Here is a 25713-nt window from a genome sequence, read left to right as displayed (position 1 = left end):
GGTGTTCAGCATAATCATCAGGGAAATGAAGCCGCGAATGAGTTACACACACATGCGCGGAAAACGGCCCAAACTGGAAGTGTGGAAACCAAGTGCTGGTGAGGTTACATGAGAACTGGCGCTCTCGAGCACCAGTGGCTGGAGATGTAGCACGGACAGCTACTCTGGAAAGCACTTCCAGGTTCTTATAAAATCAGTCACCCACAATTCAGGGCTGAGTATTTGCTACCTGAGAGAGGCAGATGTGCACACGACTCTTACACACACACACCAGCAACTCAACTCATGAAACACAATGGATACAACCAAGCGCTCACCCACTGGGAAACACGTAAGTCATGGTCATGCACATACAGGGCACTGTCCGGCGTCAATGACTCTGGTGGGGAGGGATATCACAAATATTCTATGCGAAAGACACCAGAGGGGCGCCTGGGTGGCTCAGTCGTTAAGTGTCTGCCTTTGGCTCAGGGTGTGATCCCGGAGTCCTGGGATCGAGTCCCGCTTCAGGTTCCTGCGCTGGGAGCCTGCTTCTCCCTCTGTCACTCCCTGCTTGTGGTCCCTCTCTCGCTGGCTGTCTCTCTGTCAAATAAATAAATAAAATATTTAAAAAAAAAAAAAGAGGAAGAAGAAAAAACGAAAGACACCAGAAACCAAAGACAGCACGGCCCTGTCACGTGAAATTCCTGAAGAGGCAAACCACAGTGCCAGACCGCGTCTGTGTGTGACACGGCCAGGGAGGTGGGAATGGGACCGACTGCAAGGACAGTCTCACGGCAGTGACAGTGCTCCCTGCCCTGACGAGGTGACACGCAGGGGGACACATTTGCTGGAACATATCACGTTGTACATGTAACACTGGGAATCTTACTGTGCATAAACTCTACATCGGTAACGTGGACCAAGGGCATGAATCACTCGAGAAGCTAGGAAAAAATGACGGAATAGAAAAAAATACAATAAAGTAACAAAGATGAGAACAGAAATCCTGAGATAAAAAAATAAAGCGGTAGTCCACGAGGCGACGGACACTCATCTGAAAACCAATATAAATCCGTTTCCGCCGTGAGTAGACAAGAAGGGAAGCAGAAATAAATCACCCTTCAAAGGGACATAGGCACAGATCCGGTAAAGATTTTAAAAATGATACCAGAAGATGAGGAAAAATGTTGAAGCAATAAACGTATAAGTTACATAATGCACCGTTTTAGAAGAAATATAAAGTGATGAAAACTGACTCGAGAAATTAAAATCCTAAACAGCCAACAGCAAGAGGTGTAAACGCCGGAAAGAGTAAAATTACCCGCAGAGATAACCGTGAATCGCAACCTGGGCGAGAACAGGTACACGCACAGGAACTACGCACGCGTCTCATTTAACCACCATCGCTGAAATCCCACCAACAACATGTCAGCAAATCAACGGAAGTGCAAACCAGAAGTGGCCCAGGAGGCCATTTCCCGCGTATCTCTCCAGCAAACTGCAGGTGTCAGACCACGTCTGCTGCTCGGGCCCGATGAAGGGTCAAGTCACGTGATCATCTGAACACTGACCGAGTGTTCGGACGGCACAGCCCTCAAGGAGGGGAACCTGGTAGCAAGAGACAAGATCACGTGTGCGTGTGTGCTGTGACCCGCTAACTGCTTACACAACTGTCCCAAGACACAGGGACAGAGCGTGAAACGATGTGTACACGCGGAGTTATTACAGTGTCCACGTGACGGGCCGACAGCCCCTCCATCTGTCCCCGTGATGGCCCCTCCCTGTGTCCCGACGGCCCCTCCCTGGGTCCCCACCACGGGCCAACGGACCCTCCATCTGTCCCCGTGACGGCCCCTCCCTGTGTCCTGACGGCCCCTCCGTGCTTCCCCAGACGAGCCAGCCCCTCGGTGTGGGAGAGTGAAAGCAGACTACAGTGCTTCCCCGTAGCCGAGTGCTATGCGTCTGCAGGAAGAAGGGGGCGCTCGCCACACAGGCAGCCCTCACTGTGCACAACGTGCAGGGCACCACAGCAGCCCCCCTGCGAACACGGTTCATGTGTCAGTTACGTTGGCCCAGATGTGTGGGTAAACGGCAGGTGTCACTGAGGCTCCTTTAGTCCATCTGCTATGAAGAAGCAGCGTCACAAACGTGTCTCAGTTCTCTGAAAGTCTGTGAGGACCCAGCGCTGTGCGTCTGTTGTTCGGCTGGTGCACACGGCACGGTGTGTGGCTGTGTGCCCCTGGCTCCCACCTGACAGGAAACCGTAAGGAAGTAAGTTGGCGCTGCAAGCACTCTCCGGGCTGCATCATGAGCCAGGTCACCCTGGTTCTCCTGGACGCTTCAGTGAAAGTGTGAAAACCTGCCTCTTATCACCAAAACCAGCTTCTTCCCCAGCGGATGGGCCAAGCGATCCCAGCTCTTGTAAAGCCCACCACCTTGGACGGACGTTCACACAGATGACGGATGCTGCAGCCAGAGATCGAGCGGTTTTGCTGGCCGAGTTCTGGAAGAAACATGACACGGCGCATGTGGGATCCGTGGGAACGTGAACGGACCACAGGAGAAATGCTGACCGCGGGAACACTGCTGTGGGCCCAGGGCAAGGAGCCGCGTGTGTGGAGCCAGAGGAAGTCGGCGAGAGCCCACGATCGACACAGACGAGGCTGTGACGGAAACTCGGATGCGTCCCAGCGGACGTGATGCCAGAAACAAGCTTCACGGAACTCGCACAGACATTTCACAACATTGAAAGTGCAAAGGGCGCAAGGTTGGGAGCGAACCAGACTCGGGGCCAGGACAAGAGCCAAGACACAGATGAGGCGCTCGCTCTGTACTGTACACCAGGCGACACGGGGACAAGCCCCACTCAAGCATCGGTCGCTAACGTTTTACAGAGAAATACAACATTAGCTTTTAGAATTTCTACTGTTTTAAGGTACAGTGCAATAAAAATTAGTCTATTTTTTCCATATCTCTATACATTTATAACGAACTGTAAGACAGAGTTTACTGTGTTGACAAACATGTTCTAAAGGTTCCAGGACATTTGTAACATTTGTTTCCATATGTGTCCCCATTTCATAACATATCCGTGTATATCCATATGTTTGCTCAGGTTGAGAAACGAAACAACAGTAAAACAGTGAAGCACCACTGTGAGCACCACTCTTCCGTGCGGGGGAGACAACACGGGAACAGACAGGCACAGAGTCCGTACTTCTCTGAATATATCTGATGTTTGGGTTTGACCTTGGAACCAGGCATGTTTTTACATAAAACAACATTTAAACAATACTTTAAGAGGCCAATTGATAAAAGAAGGAACGTTTCCGAACTCATCTTCAGGCAAGTATTACCCGAACGTCGAAACCAGACGAAGGAGTCACAAAAGCACAACCAGTGCCTCTTATGAGTATGAACGGAGCAAAAATCATCAACAGTATACGAGCAAACAGACTCCAGGAACATACAGGAAGGACTGTGCAGCTGGGCCACGTGGGGCCTACTGCAGGAATGCAAGGTTGGTTTAATGCTGCAAAAATCAACTGACGGACTACACCGTATCAGGTTGGTTTAATGCTGCAAAGACTGACGGACTACACCGGATCAGGAGAATGAAAACCCAAAACACGTGCGTGGCTGCCGAACAAGCGTGTGACAAATCCAACATCCTTCCCAAGTAAGCCCTCAGCACACAAGCAATGGGAGGAAACGTCCGCAGGCTGATAAAGGTGTCGTGAAAACCGCACACAGCTGACATCACGTTTCATGGTGGAAGAGCGGATACTTTCCGCACAAGGGCAGCAACAACACAGGACTCTCCACACCCCGACTTCTCCCCAGCACTATGCGGGAGGTCTCGCACGGGGAAGAAACAGGAGACACACACACTGGGAAGGAGGAAGTCTACCGACTCCTACTTGTACGCTCCTACTCTATGGAACGCTAACGAACACACTAAGATGGCATTACAACTGAGACGTGAGTTCGCCAGGATGCAGGACGCAAGGTCGATACGCAATAATGCACTTCACGTTTACACACTTGCGACAAGCAATCTGAACATGAAATTTAGAAAACAACTCCATTTATAAACCATCAAAAAGAATAAAAGGCTCTGGAACAAATTTAACAAAAGACGTGCAAAGCACATGAACATTTCTGAAAGAAATGAAGGATCTAAATACACGAGAGAAGCCTCAGGACGTAGACTGAGAGACTGAATACGAAGATGTCAACGGTCTGCAAACCGATGTACAGATTCAACATGACACTTGTCAGAATACCTGCTGGCCTCTCTGTAGAAACGGACAAGCTGACCCTAAAATTCACACGGAATTACAAGGAGCCCAAACAATCCTGAACAAGAACAAAGTTAGAGGAGCGACACTTCCTGTCTGAAAACTTAGTACAGAGCAACAGTGATGGAAATAGTGTGGTCCTGGCATAAAAGTGGAAATACAAGGCCACGCAATAAAGTCAGAATCCAGCAATCAACCCGCATTTCACGATCGACTCATTTCCAATGAGGGAGCCAAGAGCAGTCCATGTAGAAAGATAAGTCCTCTCCACACGTGGTGCCGGGACCCCTCGATCGGCACACGAAGACGAAGCTGTGCCCTGACATCGCTCTTCACAAAAGCCAACTCAAAACAGATCCAAGACATACGCGTAAGACGTGAAACTATACGACCCGCAGGAAAAAAAAAGAATAAATCTTCATGACCTTATCTGGCAATGATTTCTTGGCTAGGAGGCCAAAAGCACAAGCAACAAACGGAAAAGTAGATAAAATGAAATACGTCAAAATGAAAACCTCTCTGTGCACCAAAGGACACTACCAAGGAAGTGGAGCAACGACCCAGACGGTGGGAGGAAGTATGTGTACACCAAGCATCTGACCACCGACTTCTTGAGCAGCAAAGTGACTTAGCAGCCGGAGAGAACGTTCTCCCGCCACGCACGCACGCACGAAGTGACTTAGCAGCAGAGAGAAGAACGCTCTCCCGCCACGCACGCACACACGCAGTGACTTAGCAGCCGGAGAGAACGTTCTCCCGCCACGCACGCACGCACGCAGTGACTTAGCAGCCGGAGAGAACGTTCTCCCGCCACGCACGCACGCACGAAGTGACTTAGCAGCCGGAGAGAACGTTCTCCCGCCACGCACGCACGCACGCAGTGACTTAGCAGCAGAGAGAAGAACGCTCTCCCGCCACGCACGCACGCACGCAGTGACTTAGCAGCTGGAGAGAAGAAGGATCTCGCGCCGCACAGAATTCACAGCGCTGGCTTCCAGCTCACGGAGAGGAGCTCCACGGGAGAAGACTGTGGGAGATGGACAGGGAAAGAGCAACCAGGAGGTACACTGGCCGCACAGGAGATAAACAAGGGACACGTACAATCTGCTGGTGAACACCGCACGCTGAACTCAGAATCACTCTCTACAGCAGTGCAACCACCAAGGCCCTGCGGACAGGCAAACTCACAACCCAGGAGGAGCCCACGTGCAGCTGCCAGCCACTCCGACAGCGGGAAGGGCTGGGCCCGCGGGAACCCTCGTGTGTTGCCATGGGCTGCGGCCGCTGTGCCGCCACTGAGCCAACGTGGGGCTATGTGATCGGGGGGAGGGTGAGGTGTCCTCTGTTCCCGCAAGCCCACTGCGGCGCTGCGCATGAGACGCAGGCCCAGAACACGGCATCCGCGGGGGGGATGCGTGAGTAACTGTGATGGATGCCCCCAGCAGGACGGCACACGGAAACTGAGTGGGCGATGTCACGTCTGCACATGTCAACACGGACACTCTTGGAACACACCGTCTGGGACAAACGAGGCCGCGGTATGATGCACACACAGCATGGCGGCCGAGCTGACAGCCACGCACGGCGTACCGCACACAGGGACCGTGGGTGCGTGTTCACCCGCTGCAGAGGAAGAGCACCGCGCACGGGCAGAGGCATGGGGCCGTGTCGGTGCGGACAAAGGCCTGCGCTCAGCCTCTGGGGCCGGTTTCCTAGAAGATGCAAGCATTAACGCTCACTGAACCCGGGACCGCGACACACATGTGTCCTTCACGATGGAGAACGAGCATTCACACAAAATCCCTATCTGTGCTTCAGAACGGAAGCACGCAGGAAGAGAGCAGCCGACCTCTGCACACACGTGGGCGCCCACCTTGGCCACTCGGCCCATGTCCTGCATCGTGGCTCTCTCGTGCGGGAACTGTGCGAAAGTCCGCTCGATCTTGGTGATGACGGCATCTATGTTCACCGTGTCCTTTGGACGGCCTCTAGGAAAGTAGAACGTTGGAATGCTTTGGCTGGTGGCGGGCGGCAGGGGCTCCTCCTTCTTCGTCTGAACCTAAGACATAAAACAAATGGCACATGTGTGAGAACCTGGAGCGCCCCGTGTGTTCACACTCACGCATAATCAGCAGGGGTGAGCTGGTCTCAAAGTAAATGCACCGAGTACATCTGACCCGAATTTGGACACACGACTCCAGACAATCCCCGCGGGAGGTCACGCGACCCGCGAGTGAGCGCCACACTCCACGGCGGGCCCACACTGCCGTGCCTCCTCCAGCCCTGCCTCGGGTGTGACCCCTCGGGATGGGGACCGGGGACGCCCAGGCTCCCTGAGGAGCCGGCATGATGCTTGTGGAGAACCCGCCCAGAGTCCTCCCGGGGGTTGGGACCCACCAGGTGGCCGCTAAGGGGCAGGCGATCACATGCAGGAAAGGGGGAACTTGTGTGTGCAGTGTAGACATGGAATCACCTGCTCCCACAGTAGCCGTCCTGGAGGGAGATGTGCCCAGCACCCCAGCCTGTGGGTGCCCCACAGAGAGGACGTCAGGCCCCTGGCCTGTTCTCGCCGGAGAGAGGACGGCACGTGAGCCATCCGCAGCCCAAGCTGCCACCGCTGGCAGCACCTGACGTTGCGGCAGGACATCTAACGCACCTCCCCGGCACCGAGGCGTCAGCACGTCCCCGGTGGACGCTGCGTGCTGCCTGCTGCTTGGCGGCCCGTGCTCTGCACGCAAAGCAGAGCTGTTATCAAAGTCCCGTAAGTAGAGACGAACGCTCAGGTCAACCGTGGAGGAATCGTCCACGGAGAGTCGGCCTTGAGCTGGGTGCTGGGGCAGGTGTGGGGCTACGAGGCTGGGACGCCCTGGTGGGTGTGCTCAGTGAACCTGGCGGCCCCGTCTCTGCAGGCCACGGTCTCCCAGGTGCACTCGGCAGCGCGTCTCACGCTGATCAGGATGAGCGCTTTCCCGCGCCAGACACAGCTGCCCTAAGCCGCACATGTGGACGGCTGAGAACCGCACATCCAGCCACCCCCGGCTGGAAGGGACAGGGGAGCCAGTCCAGCCCACGGACGCATCTCCCATCCACACCCTGCGTTCTGTATGGATGGGACACGAGGCCACGGCCAGACACGGCAGAGGCAGCCCAGCGTCCTGGCAGGAAGTGAAGAAGTGCACGGGGAGGCAAGTGCGGGGGGGGGGGGGGAGGTAAGTGCAGGGGGCCACGCGGGGAGGACGGAGAGGATGGGGCCTGCGAGATATGGAGAACGGGACGGGGAGGGGCACGCAGGCTCACGCCTGATGATCTCCGTGAGCACAGCAGCATGGCCAGGCTTGCCACAACGCGCGAGCCCCCGAGCTGGGGGAGGACGGACACACACACGCACGCACGCACGCGGGCAGCAGACGCAAAGGCTAACCCACAGGGGGGCTCACAGGAGCACAGAGCGGCCTGGGCCCTGCTGTGACCACAGCTCAGGGAGGCACCCGCACAGCAGCCCCAGCCCAGCGAGGAGGAGGGGGTCTCCCTGCTGTGCCCAGGGTCCCCGTGCGGTTCAGTACGGCCCGCATCCTCCCCGGTCACAGTCCAGCATGGCCCCCGTGCTCCCCGGTCACGCCTCAGAGACAGTCTTCCATCATCCTCAGTCACACGTAAGAGACGGTCCCCATCATCCTCAGTCACACGTCAGGACAGTCCTGTGTCCCCTCAGTCACACGTCAGCGATGGTCCTGTGTCTTCTTCAGTCACACCTCAGCACAGGCCCTGTCATCAGTTCATTCCCTCCGCTGCTCAGTGCTCTGAGGCCTCCCCTCTGAGACACATGCACGTCTTCAGGGGAGGGCGATGGGGGGAGGGGAACAGGGGAGGGAGATGGGAAGAGGGGAACAGGGGAGGAAGGAAGGGGGGAAGGGAGGAGGGAAGGGCCAGGAGGGTGGGAGACTCGGGAAGGAGAGGTGGAGGAAGAGGGAGGGGGAAGGAGGGGGGCAGATGGGTGGGGAGGGAAGGAGGAGGCAGAAGGGTGGGAGACATGGGAAGGGGAGGGGACGAGGGGGAGGGAGGGGAAGGAGAGGAGACAGAGGAGGGAGGATGGACGGTGGACGGTGTCACGGCAGGGGTGGGAAGGGGCTACAAACTCAGCCTGGATGGACCAGGGAGCCTGGGGGCCGTAGGTTTCTGTCTCTGCGGTACAAACATGCCCCTGGCTGCAGCCGCCTGCCACCCGGTCAGCGTCAGCGGGAAGCCTCGCCTCCACGGGCACTACACTCCCCTTCCACCACGACGCTGGGGTGGGTATGGGACGAGGGTTCCTGCTCCGAGGGTTTGAGAGCCACAGGACCTGGGGAGGGGGCAGGTGTGCGAGGGCTCTGGCACACCCGTCACTGCCTGCCTCAGGGCCTTTGCACGCACTGTTCCCAGACGCCCCACAGTCCCTCACTCACTTCAGGTCAGACCACGCTCAGATCCCAATGGCCGTAAAGTCCACACACCCCCATCCCACCCACCCCCCATCTTGCCGTTCCTTCATGGAGGGATCACAGGAGGTCAAGGTCACCCTGAGCACAGAACACCCCTCCCCCACCTTGCTGCTCCTTCGTGGGCCCCATGACCTCAGGTCACAAGGTCAGCTGCACACAGAGCTCCAGCACTCCCAGCAGAACCCCACCCCACCTGCTGCCACTTCAGCGGCCTCGTCACGGCTCACCAGACTCAGAAGGCCTGCCCATGCCCCCAACCAGAGGGGGCAACGCTGCCCCCGGGTCTGCACAGAGCAGGCCCCCAGCGACATGGGCTGCAGGAGCGCATGTCCACAGCGGGTTTTCTACAGAAACACACCTTTCTCTTTGTTTCAGGGAGCTGCTACCCCCGAGAACGCCGGCCACATGACGTGCATTTGGCTGTGTGACCCTGAGTCCTTCCGAACCTGGAATCTGCCCGTCTCTGGTGCGGGTGGGGACCCGAGAGCCGAGCCGCTCAGCAAGCATGGGTCTGCCCTCACGAGAGTACGAGGCCGGACGGCACCGTTCTGCAGCACCTGTACAGAGTCCGGGCCGGCAGCTGAAATTCCAGGGGAGCTCTGTCTTCATGCAGGGTAAGATCCCAGATGCCCAGACCAGCCCTTCCGCTCACTGTCCCTAGAAATGCTCCACGGAGGACCTGACAAGTACTTCTCGAGGGCGTCCATGCCCTGGCGGGAAAGGAAGGCATCCTCAGGCCACAGACACCAGGAAGGGGAACCCAGTGACACCAGAGGACTGTGTGGCCTGTCTCTTCACGCCCTTTCTGAACCCAGAGGACAGGTGGGAAAATCCAGCATCCTGGAGGGGAGCTGCGCCACGTGGGGGTCCCAGAGAGCTGTACCTCCTGTGAGATGAGTTAGCCAGAAATGAATCCCACACTGACACCTGACCCAGGGAATGGAAACGGTGGGCCTCACACGTGCTGCTGCATCAAGGAGCGGGGGACCACGGGAGCCACGGGGGAGAACCTACCCAGAACTCCCAGCCACGTCAGACTCTCACTCAGCTCTGCAAACTACCTTCACATCAGGGCCATGGGGGCCACGGGGGAGAACCTCCCCAGAACTCCCAGCCACGTCAGACTCTCACTGGGCTCTGCAAACCACCTTCACATCAGGGGCCACGGGGGCCACAGGGAAGAACTCCCCTGAGAACTCCAGGCCACGGCAGACTCTCACTTGGCTCTGCAAACCACCTTCACACCAGGGCCACGGGGGCCATGGGGAAAAACTCCCCTGAGAACTCCCGGCCACGTCAGACTCTCACTCAGCTCTGCAAATCACCTTCACACCAGGGGCCACGGGGGCCACAGGGAAGAACTCCCCTGAGAACTCCAGGCCATGGCAGACTTTCACTTGGCTCTGCAAACCACCTTCACACCAGGGCCACGGGGTCCACAGGGAAGAACTCCCCTGAGAACTCCCGGCCACATTAGACTCTCACTCAGCTCTGCAAATCACCTTCACACCAGGGCCACGGGGGCCACGGGGAAGAACTCCCCTGAGAACTTCCGGCCACGTCAGAGTCTCACTCAGCTCTGCAAATCACCTTCACACCAGGGCCACGGGGGCCACGGGGAAGAACTCCCCTGAGAACTCCCGGCCACGTCAGACTCTCACTCAGCTCTGCAAATCACCTTCACACCAGGGGCCACGGGGGCCACAGGGAAGAACTCCCCTGAGAACTCCCGGCCACGTCAGACTCTTACTTGGCTCTGCAAACCACCTTCACACCAGGGGCCACGGGGGCCACAGGGAAGAACTCCCCTGAGAGCTCCAGGCCACGGCAGACGCTCACTCAGCTCCGCACACCACATTTACAGCATCCTGGAGCAGGGAAGTGAAGCATCTCCATCTGGCTCCGGATCTGCCATTTTTCTGCTGGGCCTCATTCACTCACATGCCACATTCTGCCTGTGAGTAAGCAAAGCAGCTCTGTTCCCTCCTCAAGAGGGGAGCGAGACAGTGCGTCACTCTCTGGGTTCTGTCCCAGGCTCCACACACCTGACAACACCCAGAAGAACCAGATGCCAACCATGCTGCAGGACGTCAGCTGGCAACAAGCCTCGGCCGAGGCTGACATCAATGCCCCAACCTCTGATAACTCACAGAGTAACACCTATCGCTCACAGGACACTCGCCTTTGGTCGGACGCTACCTGGCATTGCTGTGGGAGCACGGACCCTAGACCCTCGTCCAGTATAAACCCCTAGCCCCAAGCGAGGACGAGACTCGTTCTTCCCTCCTTTCCGAGCCTCCCAGACACTCTGTCTGACGCTCGTACTGTTCATTAAACTCTGCTGTCACTTTGTCTGACTTGCGGTTGATTTCCATTCCGTAAGGAGCCGAGGTCCCTCCGGGCTGGTCCTGTGCGACCCTCCCCCGGGTTCTTGCACTCAGCCCGCTTGCGTCGGTCTGGATAACCCCAGAACCCTCTAGCCAAAACCGTACTGTTGCAGTGGACAAGCGCTGCCTGGAAGCAGCAAGCTCTTTCCAGGGGAAACCCATCGTCATCTCAGGACCCAGACGACTCCCCAAAGTCCCAAGGAAAAGGAGCAGTTCCCGGTCCAAACTCGCAAGTACACATGCAAACAAGGCACCAGGAGGGACAGCCAGCAGCAACGAGAGAGGACGGAACCCGCAGAGGCTTCAAACGCTGGCGGGACCAGATGCAGGACCGACGCGCTTCACATGCTTCAGAAAACAGAAGCGAGAAGCTTGAGAATCCTGACGCAATTGAAGACGGACCCAAAGAACATGTCTAGACGTCACAAGCAGATTCACAGACAACGCACGTGGATGGACGGCAGGGCGGATGGAGCACAGCTGAGGGCAGATGTGGGGACGTGGCGGGGACAGAAGCCAGCACTCAGATGGCCGCCCCCGGGAGGGGGTCGCACCTAGAGTCTTGGGCTCCCAGTGCTCCCCACACAGCACCAGTAAAGGAAACCCGCATGCAGACGCAGCAGAAAGGAACCGGGGTGGCGGGGGGGGGGGGGGGGACGACACCGGACACCACCAGCACATCTTCGAAAACAGCCGGGATGAAACAAAACTCAACGCGACGGGGTCATCTTCAACGGAGCAAGGAATCAGACCGCCGGCACGTCCTGGACAGACACCCCACACCACCACCACACCACCCAGAGCAGCCCCTGGGGAGGGAGGCAGCCATCCTGCAGCTCTCCCCGCTGGGAGGCCGTCCCTGAGACGTGCACGCGGATATGCTTAGACCAAAACAAAACACAAAACAAACACAAAAGTGAGCTGTCTGTTCGCAGACACGGGTTTGTGGACACGTGGAGTCCTGTCTGCACACACGGGTCTGCAGAGACTCAGAGTCTCTGTTAGCAGACACGGGTTTTCGGACACACATCTCTGTCCGCAGACCGGGTTCACGGAGACACAGAGGACGTGCACACGAGCCAAGTACGCCCACGTGCAAGGTCTGAGTAGCAAGGGCAAAGGCACAGCGGGAAAGTGGTGTGTGTGTGTGGGGTGGGTCAATCGACAACCACCACATAAACCAGTAACAAGAATGTGAGCTGACCTCTTGTCAAACGCCCTGTCCACAGCAGAGCACAAAGAGGGGATGGACGGCCACATTTCAGGGAGTCCAGAAGTAAAGACTGTGATTGACTTTGCATCTAGAAAAGGTGAGCAGGTGACAGATGGAGAGTAAGTGGTGAGAACGGTACGCGGCGGAAGTACGAGAACCAAGGGCAAAGGGCGAGGAGAGAAAGACCACAACGTAATTCAGTCAGCGGACAAACACTCCCAAGGTGTACGTGGGTTAAACGCTCCAGTTACAGAGCAGACACCAGCTGGAAGACACACACGTAACTCATAGGAGCACAGATCGAAAACTTTTTAACCCGTGGAACTATGGGCCAGCCATGGCCCTCACAAGGCTCGTGTGTGGCTGCACGATGGTCCACACTGCCCCAGCGATGACCTGCACCTCCGCGAGACGCATCACAGGAGCCCCCAAGACCTGGGCTGCACAGCCTTGGAACCCACAACCTGGGCTGAGCTGAGGTATGCACACAGCACCTCGGCACCCACGACCTGGGCTGGGCTGAGATGTGCATGGAGCCTCGGCACCCACGACCTGGGCTGGGCTGACATGTGCATGGAGCCTCAGCAACCACGACCTGGGCTGTGCTGGGCTGTGCCGGGCTGTGCACAGAGCCTCGGCACCCATGAGCTGGGCTGGACTGTGCAGGGATACTTGGCACCCAGGACCTGGGCTGTGCTGGGCTGTGCACAGAGCCTCGGCACCCACGACCTGGGCTGGACTGGGCTGTGCCGGGCTGTGCAGGGAGACTTGGCACCCACGAGCTGGGTTGTGCTGGGCTGTGCACGGAGCCTCGGCACCCATGACCTGGGCTGGACTGGGCTGTGCCAGGCTGTGCACGGAGCCTCGGCACCCATGACCTGGGCTGGACTGGGCTGTGCTGGGCTGTGCACGGAGCCTCAGCACCCACGACCTGGGCTGGACTGGGCTGTGCCGGGCTGTGCACAGTCTCGGCACCCACGAGCTGGGCTGGGCTGTGCAGGGAGACTCGGCCCCCACGAGCCAGGCTGGGCTGAGGTGTGCACGGAGCCTCGGTCCCAAGGCAGAAATGTTGCTGGGGACAGACCGCCGTCCAGCAGGGAGGCATGCTGAGCTACACCTTCCCAGGCACCGATGACAAGTGTACCGGACAATGAGAAACAAAACAGCCTGGTGCGGACACAGAAGATTTACAAGTTTAATCTCCTGGACAGAAATAGACTGCGGCCCGAGCACAGCTGCAGGACACACATTCTTGTCCAGCACACAGGGCGCCATTGGGAGCCGGCCACCTCCTGGTCCGCGGAGCAGGTCTCAGCAGCTTCTGCAGGAATCACGGGGGCCGTTCCCTGACCTCCAGGACATTAGGCCAGGCTTCCGTGACGAAAATGAAAGCGGCAAAGGAATGTGTGTGTGCACAAGAATTCCACAGTGGGACTCGGGGTTCGGGAAAGTGAGAACAAGCAGTCGAGGCCCGGGCGCCCGGCTTCCAAAGCACTGTACCTTCAGTCCTGCCGGACGCGCGGTCAGCGCGAGCCTCGTGCGGCACACCGCCCAGAGCTCCCTGATAAAGATGACAGCTCCCCACGGAGAGCTATTTCTGGAGAGGCCACTGACTCATCACAAGGCCACAAAGCAAGAGGACGTCGCCGGCCGCCCCTCGCACGCACAGCGGGGCCATCCTGTCCATGTGGGGCAGGACACCGGGGGGTCCCGTCGAAGCCAGCGCTGCCTCTCCAGGTGGACGTCCACAGAAGCGATCCAGGCCATGTCCTTGCAGACGTATCTTCTCTGAGCACTGGGCTCCGACGGTCAGAGGTCGCAGGGTCAGGGCTGGGACGTCGAAGTGATCCGTGCCCACGCCACCCAAACAAGACGCACAGTGAGAGCCAGGTGTCGGAACAAGAGCAGGACAGGCAGAGGAATGCCAGGCACGGGCGGCTCGGCTCGCAGGGCCCCAGGGCGGGCCCACACCTGAGACACAGACGCGGTGGTGCTGCCTGGGACAGGACTGGAGAGCCCGGCGGGGAATTCCCAGTGAGCCTGCGTGCACTGGGACGTTGTGGCCAGGACTGGAGGGCCCTGCAGGCCTCGAGCTGAGCCCGCACGCACTGGGACGCCATGGCCAGGACTGGAGGGCCCTGCAGGCCTTGAGCCGAGCCCGCATGCACTTAGACGCCCACATGCACTGAGACGCTGTGGCCAGGACTGGAGGGCCCTGCGGGCCACAAGCTGGGCCTGCATGCACTGGGATGCCGTGGCCAGCACAGGAGAGCCCTGCGGGCCACGAGCTCTCCTCTGCTTCCGTGGACTGCTCCCTGCCACCTGGCAGAAGTTTGCCAATGCGACTTACAGAGGACATAACAGATACACACATGGGAGTCACGGGGTCAGAGTTTAACACAGAGGAGCTGAAATGACCACAACATAGGCTTCCCTCCATGCAGGTTTCTGGAGACACCCTCTCCACACCAGGAGGTTCTGGTTGTCCACGTGTCAGGCCCGAGTGGGGGCCAGACAGCAAACTCCCAGAGGACATGGAGCCAGGCTGAGTCGGCCAGGCAGTGCACTATGACAAGGCCCGGGGCCAAGGCCCACCCAGCTACCAGGATGTCTGTTCAGCTCTGTGCCTATAGGCAGAACGGGATGGACGGTGTGGTCTCCATAAAGCCTAGAAGACAAGGCTGGAAAACGTGGACGAGGTTGTGCCACCACGGGGCACTGACCAGGGAGCGCCATTAGAGGGGCGCCCACGTCCACAGCCTCACAGACGGGGGCAGGGGTCACGTCCACCTCCTGGGGCCCTGGGCACGTACGTCGAGGGTGTGCTCCCTCCCTGGCCCCGTGACCCCGTTCAGCCTAAGGCCCTGCCCGGTGTCGGGGACGGCCAGATCCTAGCAGTCAGGCTGTCACCAGAAGAGGTTAGATCGTGGTACGGGAGAGTCAGCTGGGGCTGGTGTGACTGGGGGCCTCACGTGGCACTCCTGAGGGCCGCTGAGGGGCCTCACGTGGCACTCCTGAGGGCCGCTGGTCCATGCGGAGGACCCCGCAGGGAGGCTGGACGGGATGGGCAGTACAGGACCAGGGCAGCAATGCAGTGCAGGAGAGGGGGCCCAAGTCACCATCAAGTGTACCAAGCTGGAGTGTGCGGAGGGAGATTTACCACCAGGGTGGGGGGAAGGGGGCTGGGGTACCTGCTCCTCACCCCATCCCCATCTCTCCCCAACCTCACTTCCCCTCCCCCATCCTGGACCTGCTCCTCACCCCATCTCCAATTGCTCCCCAACCTCATTTCCCCTCCCCCATCCTGCACCTGCTCCTTCACCCCATCCCCCATCTCTTCAACCTCATTTCCCCTCCCCCATCCTGCACCATCTTCTCAGCCCATCCCCCATCTCTCCCCAACCTCATTTCCCCTCCCCCATCCTGCACCTGCTCCTTCACCCCATCCCCCATCTCTTCCCTAATGTCACTTCCCCAACCCCTCTCCCACCCCCCATGTGTCCATGTCTCCCCCAAACTCATTTCCCCTCCCCCATCTTCCACCTCCCACACCCCATTCCCCATGTCACCTCCCCCTCCCTCATCCTCCACCCCCATTGTCCCATCTCTCCCCAATCTCATTTCCTGTCCCCATCGTATACCCGCTCCTCACCCCATCCCCCATGTGTCCCCTAATCTCATTTCCCTCACCCCTCCCCCACCCCCACATGTGCCCATGCCCCATTTCTCCCCAATGTCATTTTCCCCTCCCCCATCCTCCATCTCCTCCCCACACCCCACCCTCCATCTGTCCCCTAATCTCATTTCCTCCACCTCATCCTCCCCCTCAACCCCGTCTCCCCAATTCCATTTCCCCCACCCCTTCCCCAGCCTCCCATCCCCTCCAATCACCCTGCATAACTCCCCATCTCTGTCCTGGTCATCAGGGTTCCCATCATGCCCATGGCCCTGGGCCACCACAGACGTGTGCTGACCTGCCCAGGGCCTTGTCCAGATCCACACTCAGATGCCCTGGGCTGAAGGAAGCCAGGAACCACCCCCCTCCTCCCCCAAGTCTCCCCCACAAGAAACCCCGTCTGGTTCACCGCACGCACCTTAGAGAACGCTCACTTTACCCACGACACATGCCCATCCCTGCAGAACACTGTTGAAATATCTCTTCTGTAACAAGAAATACTTTCCCGCTAAAGGAATTCATAGAATTTGTCTCCCAAAGAGTGATGCTGGCGAGACAGGGTCACCCTAAAACAATCAGACTGTGGAAAACCGGCTCTGCCAGGAGCCGGACCCCCTGAAGGCAAGTCACCAGGAGTCTGGGGGAAGGAAGAGGGTTTGCCAATCCCGCCAACATCCTAGTGAACCACCTGAGACACCTCCAGACGTCGCTCTTCCTCCTGGGTGGGAGGAGATCATTCTGCGGCTGATTCCACTTTCAGCGTCGTACAGATTCCACACACACACTCTGCTCAAAAGAAGGAACAAACCACAACACAAACCCCTCTAGACAGAGTTTCGACAGCTGGAAGACATAGTCAGCAGAGCTCAGAAGTTGTGTAAACGTCGAGACGGGATCCGAAAGAAAGTCCGAGCACAGAATCAGCCAGAGCAGGTCTTTTTCTCCCCCCCCCCCCGAAAAGCCCTGTTTGAGTCTGTGGGACTGTTTCCTTTCCCTCTGGCCATACCAGGGGCTCACTCCTCACCAGCCCAGAAAACGCAAGTGTTTCATGCGGCAAGTGTCAGTAAACCCAGATGCAAGGCACTTAGGAAGCGCGGGAGGGAGTGAGGTCTGGCCTGCAGCCCTGTGGTCCTGTCCCCTGCGTCCAGTCCCCCGTCCTATCCCCCCCCCCCCCCGCCGTGCCCCGCATGCACGCGAGCACTAGGGGGCGGGAGGAGGGTGAGAGGCCGCAGAGAAACCTCGAGTTACAGACTGACTCTGACTCGGGAGCTCAAGGGAAGTCTCAGCCTTTTCGACTACATGGTCCCCTTAATCCGGCTGACAGGACACACACACAGAGACCGAAAGCCAGGTTTGACGTCTCTGAGCTCCTATGAATCACAACAAAGTTCACAAGCCAGTCTGTTACTACAAACCACCCAAGCGTCCACGGTCGCGGCTGTGCTATGTGCTGCGCCACACAGCGCGTATCCCCACACAGCGCCTCACGAAACTCGGACGGAGTGGGAGCACGGAACGCGGCCGCTTCCAGGGCTGTGGGGAAAGCCTCCCTCTATTCACGAGGGTAAAGGCCCCGATGTTTCCGACTAAGGTTCAAGCCACCGGCCAACGCTAAGCCGTCTCTGCGCTCCTCCGTGCTAGAGAGAGCCACTGGATCACAGGCCCCCACCCTCCAGTTTCCTGACTGCGGTTCTGCCACTAAACCTCAGAAAGGAAAGCTGGAGCTTCCTTTTACGGAAGGCTTCCCCGACACACTGCAGGCAGCACAGGGGACACCTGGCTCTCTACAGCCAGGACACAGCCGTACCAGGAGGGATGCGCACAGGTGTGGACCCCGGGAGTACCAGCAACCCCCCATCCGTTCTAGGAAGGATGCGCACAGGTGGGGACCCTGGGAGTACCAGCGGCCCCCCCCCATTCCAGGAGGGACACATGCAGGTGGGGACCATGAAAGTATTAGCAGCAGCCCCCCCATCCATTCTGAGAGGGACGCATGCAGGTGGGGATCCCGGGAGTACCAGCAGCCCCCCCATTCATTCTGGGAGAGATGCATGCAGGTGGGGACCGTGAAAGTATTAGCAGCACCCCCCCATCCATTCTGGGAGGGATGCACACAGGCGTGGACCCCAGGAGTACAAGCAGCAGCCCCCCCATCTGTACCGGGAAGGACGCGCACAGGTGGGGATCCCGGGAGTACAAGCGGTCCCCCCCCCATCTGTTCCGGGAAGGACACACGCAGGTGGGGACCGTGAAAGTATTAGCAGCAGCCCCCCATCCATTCTGGATGCACACAGGTGCGCACCCCAGGAGTACAAGCAGCAGCCCCCCCAACTGTACCAGGAGGGACGCGCACGCGTGGGGATCCTGGGAGTAGAAGCAGCCCCCCCAACTGTTCCGGGAGGGGATCCGTTTCGGAAGGGGATCCGTTCCAGGAGGGACGCGCGCAGGTGGGGACCCTGAGGGAACCAGCAGCCCCTCCTCCCCCAATCCCCCAATCCGACCTCAGCAGGGGCCACAGGTGAGCCGCACACTAGACACACCCCGCAAGCCCGCCCCACCTGGACCTGCTGGAAGGCCTTGAGCCTCTTCTTAAAGCGGGAGGGCAGCACGAAGTCACAGCCGCGGGCCAGGGAGGCCAGCTCCTGCCTCAGATCGGGGTCCTGGCGCAGCGACAGCTCCCTGAGCCGCATGTCAGCTCGCATGGGCCGCCGGGGGCCAGGCCAGGCGTTGCGCTCTCGCTCTCGGGGCTGGGCCGGGCCGGCGCCGGCGGGCTCAGGGCGGCAGCTGCGCCCGGCAGGACAGTCTGGGCGGCCAGGCTCAGCGCGCTCCATGCGTGGCCGGCCGGGCGCTCTGGGGGCCGGCCCTGGGCCGCGCGCATTCCACAGGCTGAGGAGGGCACATGGCTGCAGGGTGGGGGAGGCGGCCGTGTGCCGCTCCTCCCCGCGGGCCCCTGGCTGTGCAGGAGGGAGCCACTGCAGCCGGAGCTGTTGTGGCCGGGCTGCCGGTGGCAGTCCTGGACGCAGCTCCCCGCACGGTGACCCTGTCTGGTGGCTCAGACCAGCGGGACGAGTGCGTAAACAGGTCCGGGAGGAGACATCTGGGGACAGCGCCTCTAGTTCTGGGGGTGGGGGTGGGGGCGACAGAGGCGCTCTCCAGAGAAGTGAAGTGATCTGGGAGCAGAGGCGGGGAGGGAGGAGAGGAGGCGCTCTGCACAGACGTGAGGTCTGTGCGGACACAAGAGAACTTGTTACAGCGCTCGCCCCACATCTCTGAAGGTCCCCGAGAGCCCAGACGCAGCCAAAGCAGCTGCCTGCGCCCTGAAATCATGCCAGAAACAAAGGGGTCTGTCCACACCGGCCTCCCTGTCTGCACGTCAGACTGGAGAGCACAAAGCACCGAGGGTCCGCTGACGCTTTCTCTTCACAGTCGGGGGTGTGGGGAGCATACAGGATTTCAGAGCTTTCCTGCCGTGCTGCGCGAGGTAGATAAGGTGGGACAGCACGTAGATTTCGTGGAACAGAGACCACGCAGCTCAGATAACACAGAACGTAAGCAGACGGGGTAAACGTCTCCGGTAAAGTGGGTAACGTACAACGTCAGCTACGTATCGCGGGCTCGGGGCGGCAGCCGCAGAAAGTCACCCAGACCGTCGAGCAGGTAGCACAGAACACAAGGTACATACTACGGGATGTCACACGGGGAAGGAAGGCAGGCAGGCAGACGTCCTGGAGGTAACACAGCAGAACGCAAGCGTGTGCAGACGCTGTCGAGTGCGTGCTCCGTGACTGCCGTGTAGGTGACGTGCTCCGTGACTGCCGTGTAGGTGACATGCTCCGTGACTGCCGTGTAGGTGACGTGCACATGACTGCCGTGTAGGTGACGTGCTCCGTGACTGCCGTGTACCGTGTAGGTGACGTGTTCCGTGACTGCCGTGTAAGTGACGTGCTCTGTGACTGCCGTGTACCATGTAGGTGACGTGTTCCGTGACTGCCGTGTAAGTGACGTGCTCCGTGACTGCCGTGTAGGTGACGTGCTCTGTGACTGCAGGGACTGGTCACACAGACCTACCGGGGTGAATCCAAGCAGAGGGCTCGGAACTGGACCAAAGAAAGGCTACCACCCTGGACGCCTCCACCACCCTCGGCAGCAGGAAGGGAAGACGCGCTGAGGAAGCAGACCACACCTGTGCCCATCTGGGCTGCGGCAGGCACGAAGCCAAGGCACAGAGGTCCTGCGATGTGAGCCCCACATGGTTTCAGGAAGCGTAACCCAGAAGGGATGCAGATATTAACACACACGCAGCAGAAGAGCAGACCTCAGTGCCCCGCCATCACCCCCCACGGAACCGTCCACCTACAGGACGTGAGACAGGGCCATGAAGACGGTGGGCGTACAGGGATCCCTCCCCACCCCCACCCCAGAAACAGACTTGTAGATGGACCTGGCACTGGAGCGTGATGCTTTGTTCTGGGTAGTAAGGGCACCAGAACAGCCAAGCAAGGACACCGGCACAGCCCCGGGCGGGGACACCCGCACAACTCAGAGCGAGGACAGCGGCACAGCCCAGGGTGAGGACACGTGCACAGCCCAGGGTGAGGACATGTGCACAGTCCCGGGCAGGGACACCCGCAGAGCCTCAGGGGGGGGACACTGGCACAGCCCAGGGCGAGCACACCCACACAGCCCAGAGCGAGGACACCGGCACAGCCCCAGGCGGGGACACCGCACAACTCAGAGCGAGGACAGCGGCACAGCCCAGGGTGAGGACACGTGCACAGCCCCGGGCGGGGACACCCGCAGAGCCTCAGGCGGGGACACTGGCACAGCCCAGGGCGAGGACACGTGCACAGCCCCGGGCGGGGACACCCACACTGCCCCGCTCTGTCCCAGAGCGAGGACTTCCATGTACTGGGACAGAAGAAACACCAGAGTATCAGGTGAGTATATGTTTGGAACTAGCCAGCCTCGAGAAATCTGTCTGTGGACACCACTCCTCCTCGGGGGAAAGACAGCCCTATGTTTGTGACGACACGTGTGGGACACGACCTGGGCAGACACAGTCCTGAATCTGCTTGCCCTGATGCCCCACGGCCCCCAGCCCTGCGTGGGCACCCACGCTGCTCTTGCAGATGTGGAAGGATCACGTGGGCCTGCTCTCCTCCCCAATCCACGTGCACCTCACTCCAGAAGATGAAGGGGCTTTTTCCTGTCCTTGCCTCTCCCTGCCGTCCTCCCCAAGCACTCCTGTCTCCCCTCCTTCCACTGAGGTTCATCGGGGACCCACCACCTGCCGGCCACAGCAGCCACGGGCGCAGAGTTCACAGGCAGGGTGCGGTCCAAGCACACGGCATATTCAGTGCTAGTTTCAAAAACCACACTCAGAAACACAGCAGTCCCGAAAACACACAGACAAGACCCCTGAGCAGCACGAAGCAGCGTTAGGCTGCAGGACACGCCCCTTTCTGAACCAGGTCCCACCCGGCGCTGGAAAGGCCTTTCCTTCCCAGACCCGCTGGAGCTGGGCCCCCAAGAAACTGCAGGACTGCAGGGACACCTCGTCAGCCTACACGTGGCACACGGCCTCCCAGCAGGAGGACGCAGCATGTCTTCCCCACTCCAGCGACAAAGACACGCGAAAAATCATGGGAGTGGTCCCAAAGCAGCGACCCCAAGCACACCGCACCCGCCTTCCCCTCCATAATGGGCTTCGCTTTTGCTTTTTTTTAAAAAGCAGTTTCAGGTTTACAGAATCATGGAGCAAAAAATACAGGGTTCCCACGACCTCCCCAAGCACCACCCCTTCCCAGTTCCCCTGATTACGGACATCTGGCGCTGGGCGGAGCATTTGTAACAAGCGGCGAGCTACAATGTTATTCACGAGACTCCAGCGAGTGCATTCGAGCTCACCCTGGTGCTGCTGAGCACCTGTGGGCTTGGACATGTCGACACGGACAGGACTCCAGAGGCCAGCACAGGACCGTGCACAGCAGGGTGGCCGCCCCAGGTCCCCTGGGCCCACCTGGCCCCACCCCACCAGCACTGGCCCTTCCATGGGCTCCCTACTTCTGCCTTTGGCACCGGTCACCTGGTTGGGGCCGCGCGGGAGGCAGCCTTCCAGGAGGGCTCAGTGTTCATTCCACACCATCTCTCTAAGCACCCCTCCCCGTTCCTGCTTTAATTCCCATTCAGGGGCATGGCCTCTCAATTCCTTCTCTTCTGCTTCCTTCCTGTCTCTTCCCCATTTCCTGAATGTCCTGTAGGATTCATGGGTCTGCCATCGACCCCTTCTAAGGTGTCCAGACAGACCAGGGCAGTGTGTGCCAGTCACCAGGTTACCAGAAAGCAGGGTGCTGAGTGAGGCCATGAGACTGAGGTTCCGCAGGTCCATTCAGACCCAGACGCCACTCGGAGGAACGCCCCCCAGACACCAGGCGCCTGGGACGACCAGATCCAGGAGCCACGCAGGGATGAGCTGGGGCCACAGGGCGCCCCCAGCCCACTTCTCAGATACAAGCACAGGCTGCTTGCAGCGTGGGGTTCCTGCAACCACAGGCCACAGCTGCTGTTTCCTCCGCTCCCCTCCTTCCCTACACGCCTTTGGGAAGAGACAGTCTTTGTGTTGCTAGAACAAATGGGCTTCCCCTCTGCAGCATGACTCTGCAGCCTGTCCCACAAGGAGAGAGCGTTAGGTCCCACTCTCAGGTCTGGGCTTGTGTGCAAGCCACACAGACAGGAGGGAGTGTGTGCACGGCATGGGGGAGCCCCTCCCTGCTCCTAAACGCTCCTGCTGTGCACACGCGGGGCTGGCAGGGTAGAGACCACGCAGGGCACACACCTGTGCCCCTGAGCACAGACGCAGAAGAACTGCCCCAGCGAGCCGGCCCAAAGGGCCCACCCCAGATCTGTGAGCTCAGCCAGGCTGTGTAGTTCCTAAGTCTGGGGCGGTTTGTTCACACAGCAACCCCACGCAACAGTGACGTGGCCAGAGCGCAGGAGGCCGGGGGCAAAGCGGAGGAAACCGTCCATCTGGTTCGGCACCTGCTCGTGCTGTCACCAGGTCATCTAAAGCTGCACCACTGAAACTCGGTTCTCCGGTTTTTCTGTTTCAAATGTGCGCAGTGACGAAAGGACACACGTTCCGACAACCATAACACAGAGAGCTGCGTAAAACGTGGCACGGACCTGACTGGTTCACGTAAGATGTTGCTACACACCGGAAATGTTACTCCAAAGAGAAGAAAGCTTTTACTCCTTTGTCCACTTGTACATATATTTTGGGGAAAGATCAGTAGCTCTTCAAACTTTCAAAGGTATATTTGTAAGACAGAGAGCAAACCAGGGAGAGGAGGAGGGAGGGGAGGAGGGAGGGGAGGAGGGAGGGGAAGAAGGAGGGGAGGAGGGAGGAAGCAGTGTTCCCGTCTGAGTAAACTTTACAAGTGTTTTCCCCCGAGATCAACTTTGACCCTTGTGAGAGCTATGGTGCCATTTACAAGTGAGGAAACCAAGGCGCGGAGCTGGAGTGCCCTGGTCACACGGCCAGCAGGGGATGGCATGGGCCTGGGACCCTAGGCTGGGATGACCGTCAGAGGTCAGTTCCCAAACAGAGAACATCTACCCACTGCAGGAGGTACTCTGGAAGCCACACGACGTGGAAACGTTCGGAAACAAAGTCACCCAGCACTTGCAGAGAAACCCGTCCCTGAGTGCTTCCACTGTGGTAAAGCAGCCTAGGTCCGTTGGCCACGGGCCAGTCTGCAGATATGTTCATGAGACGTGGACAGGGCCCACTGCCACGGGGGCAAGAGCGGGCAAGAACTCCCTGGGAGAAAGCGTATGCACAGCTCTGACCGCGGGCGCCCGGACGTGGCAGCTCGGAGACCTGTGTAAAAAGGGGGCTGTATCGGGGACGCTGCACAGGTGCGAGGGGAAAGAAGCCTGGCTGTAAATGCATCTCCTGCCCCCGCCCTCCCATCCTCTCTTCCCCCCGCGGAACACACACACAGAAAGAGGCGGCCAGGCCACACGCTCTAGAACAAAGGACAACACTATCCTAGCAGCAGGGACGGTTCTGCCTCCTGGTGCTGTTCTGCCCACAGTGCCTTCTCCTTGCACCGATGAGCTGTTGAAGGTCCCGAATTTATCTTCCGATGCTGGTTTCTAACTGGCACTGAGTCGAGAGACTGTGGGCTGTGGGACAGCAAGGTCCTGACCCCAGTTCGGACCTGCTCTGTCATGTACACTTGGAACATCTCTCTCAAACACAAAGGGGACACTTCTGCTTGCAGGTGAGATGGACGGACAGACAGCAGCCTTACGGACGGCCTGAGGTTGACACAGCATGTTAGAAAGAGACGGGACCAATCGCACTCGGTCTGACAGACATCCCAGAAAGGGGGAACATTCCACAGTTCATTCTGCGAGGCCATCGCGACCCGGGCAGCAAAGCCAGAGCCATCGCCACAGAAACCGCACCCCGATATCCCCCCGACACAGACACGCAGATCTTCCCAAAACGCAGACGCAGAACCCAGCAACGTACGAAACAGATCATTAACTAGGATCACAGGGACTTCATCCAAGGAAGCAAGGTTGGTCTGACACCCAAACATCGCTCACGCCGCATCACTAATCACGGCATCACCAAGAACGTGCCTACATCCCACACCCATTCCTGTTAGAAATTCCCAACGAGCTGCCAGGAATACAAGCTGACCTCCTCAGCCTGGTATAGGGCATCTCTGAAAGAACCTGAAACGAACGCCACCCGTGACCAGGCCTGGATGCCTTCCTCCTAAGAGGGGCTGGAGCGAGGATGCTCGCCATTGCCGCTCCCCGTGACAAGGGCCCGCAGACCCCAGCCAGAGCAATCAGGCAAGAAAAGGAAATCAAGGGCATGTGGACCGCCAGGGAAGACGTGGACGGTTTTCCTCCACAGACAATATGACCCTGTGCACACGTGACCCTAAGGCACCTCTCGTTGACTAATAAGTGAGGTCGGCAAGGTCACGATGGAACATCAGTAGTGTGTCTTACACCAGCAGGGACGATTCAGAGACGTGGTTAAGACAACAAAGACACAAACACATCAGAAGGCACCCAGGCAGGAATTCCTCCTACAAGAGGGGGAAGGCCTAGGCCCCAAAGGAGAACCCCTGCTCAGCCCGTAACACAGCATGTCCACAAGTAAGACGTCTTCACAGCCGTGGACTCGAGAGCCCAGGATTGCTACGACAGCAATTCTCCCCAAGTGACCCATACATCAACACAGTCCCTACAAAACCTCGTCAGCCTGCTAGTGGGACAACTGACAAGAGACCTCAAAAGAACCCTATGAAGCGCAAAGGACCCAGAAAAGCTACGACGACGTTGCCAAAAGTTGGTGGGCTGATTCCCTGCTTACTAGAAGGGACAGTCACGCACGCAACGAGATGCGGAGACACGCAGGGACGTTTGCATGCGTGCACCTAACAGAGTCCAAAACACGTGCAGGCATCCATGCCCACGGTTTGTCAGCAAAGGTGCCGACACGATTCGAGGCAACGAGGACGGTGTTTTCACAAAATGCTCCTGTAGCAGCTGGGTAGTCAGAAAAAAAAAACGAACCCAGAAACTTGCAGACGACCACACATAAAACCTGAAACGGATCATAAACCTATGAATAAAAGCAAAGTTTATA

At 58.8% G+C, this 25713-nt stretch overlaps 1 protein-coding gene across 1 annotated transcript in view; it reads right to left on the bottom strand.

The window, feature by feature from the left end:
• The window catches only part of PPP2R3B (protein phosphatase 2 regulatory subunit B''beta), a 37807-nt gene extending 18648 nt beyond the window's left edge, over positions 1-19159 (bottom strand). Inside the window, 3 exon segments of the mRNA XM_045813604.2 lie at positions 6157-6342; positions 18596-18907; positions 18909-19159. Of these exon segments, the coding sequence (XP_045669560.2) occupies positions 6157-6342; positions 18596-18907; positions 18909-18938 (528 nt within the window). The 5' untranslated portion in view covers positions 18939-19159.
• Positions 19160-25713: the final 6554 nt, after the last annotated feature.

Source organism: Ursus americanus, chromosome X (assembly GCF_024610735.1).
Source record: "Ursus americanus isolate L20-20 chromosome X, mUrsAme1.1.p, whole genome shotgun sequence".
In the NCBI taxonomy this organism is placed as follows: domain Eukaryota; kingdom Metazoa; phylum Chordata; class Mammalia; order Carnivora; family Ursidae; genus Ursus; species Ursus americanus.
This window is presented reverse-complemented; position numbering and strand designations above follow the sequence as displayed.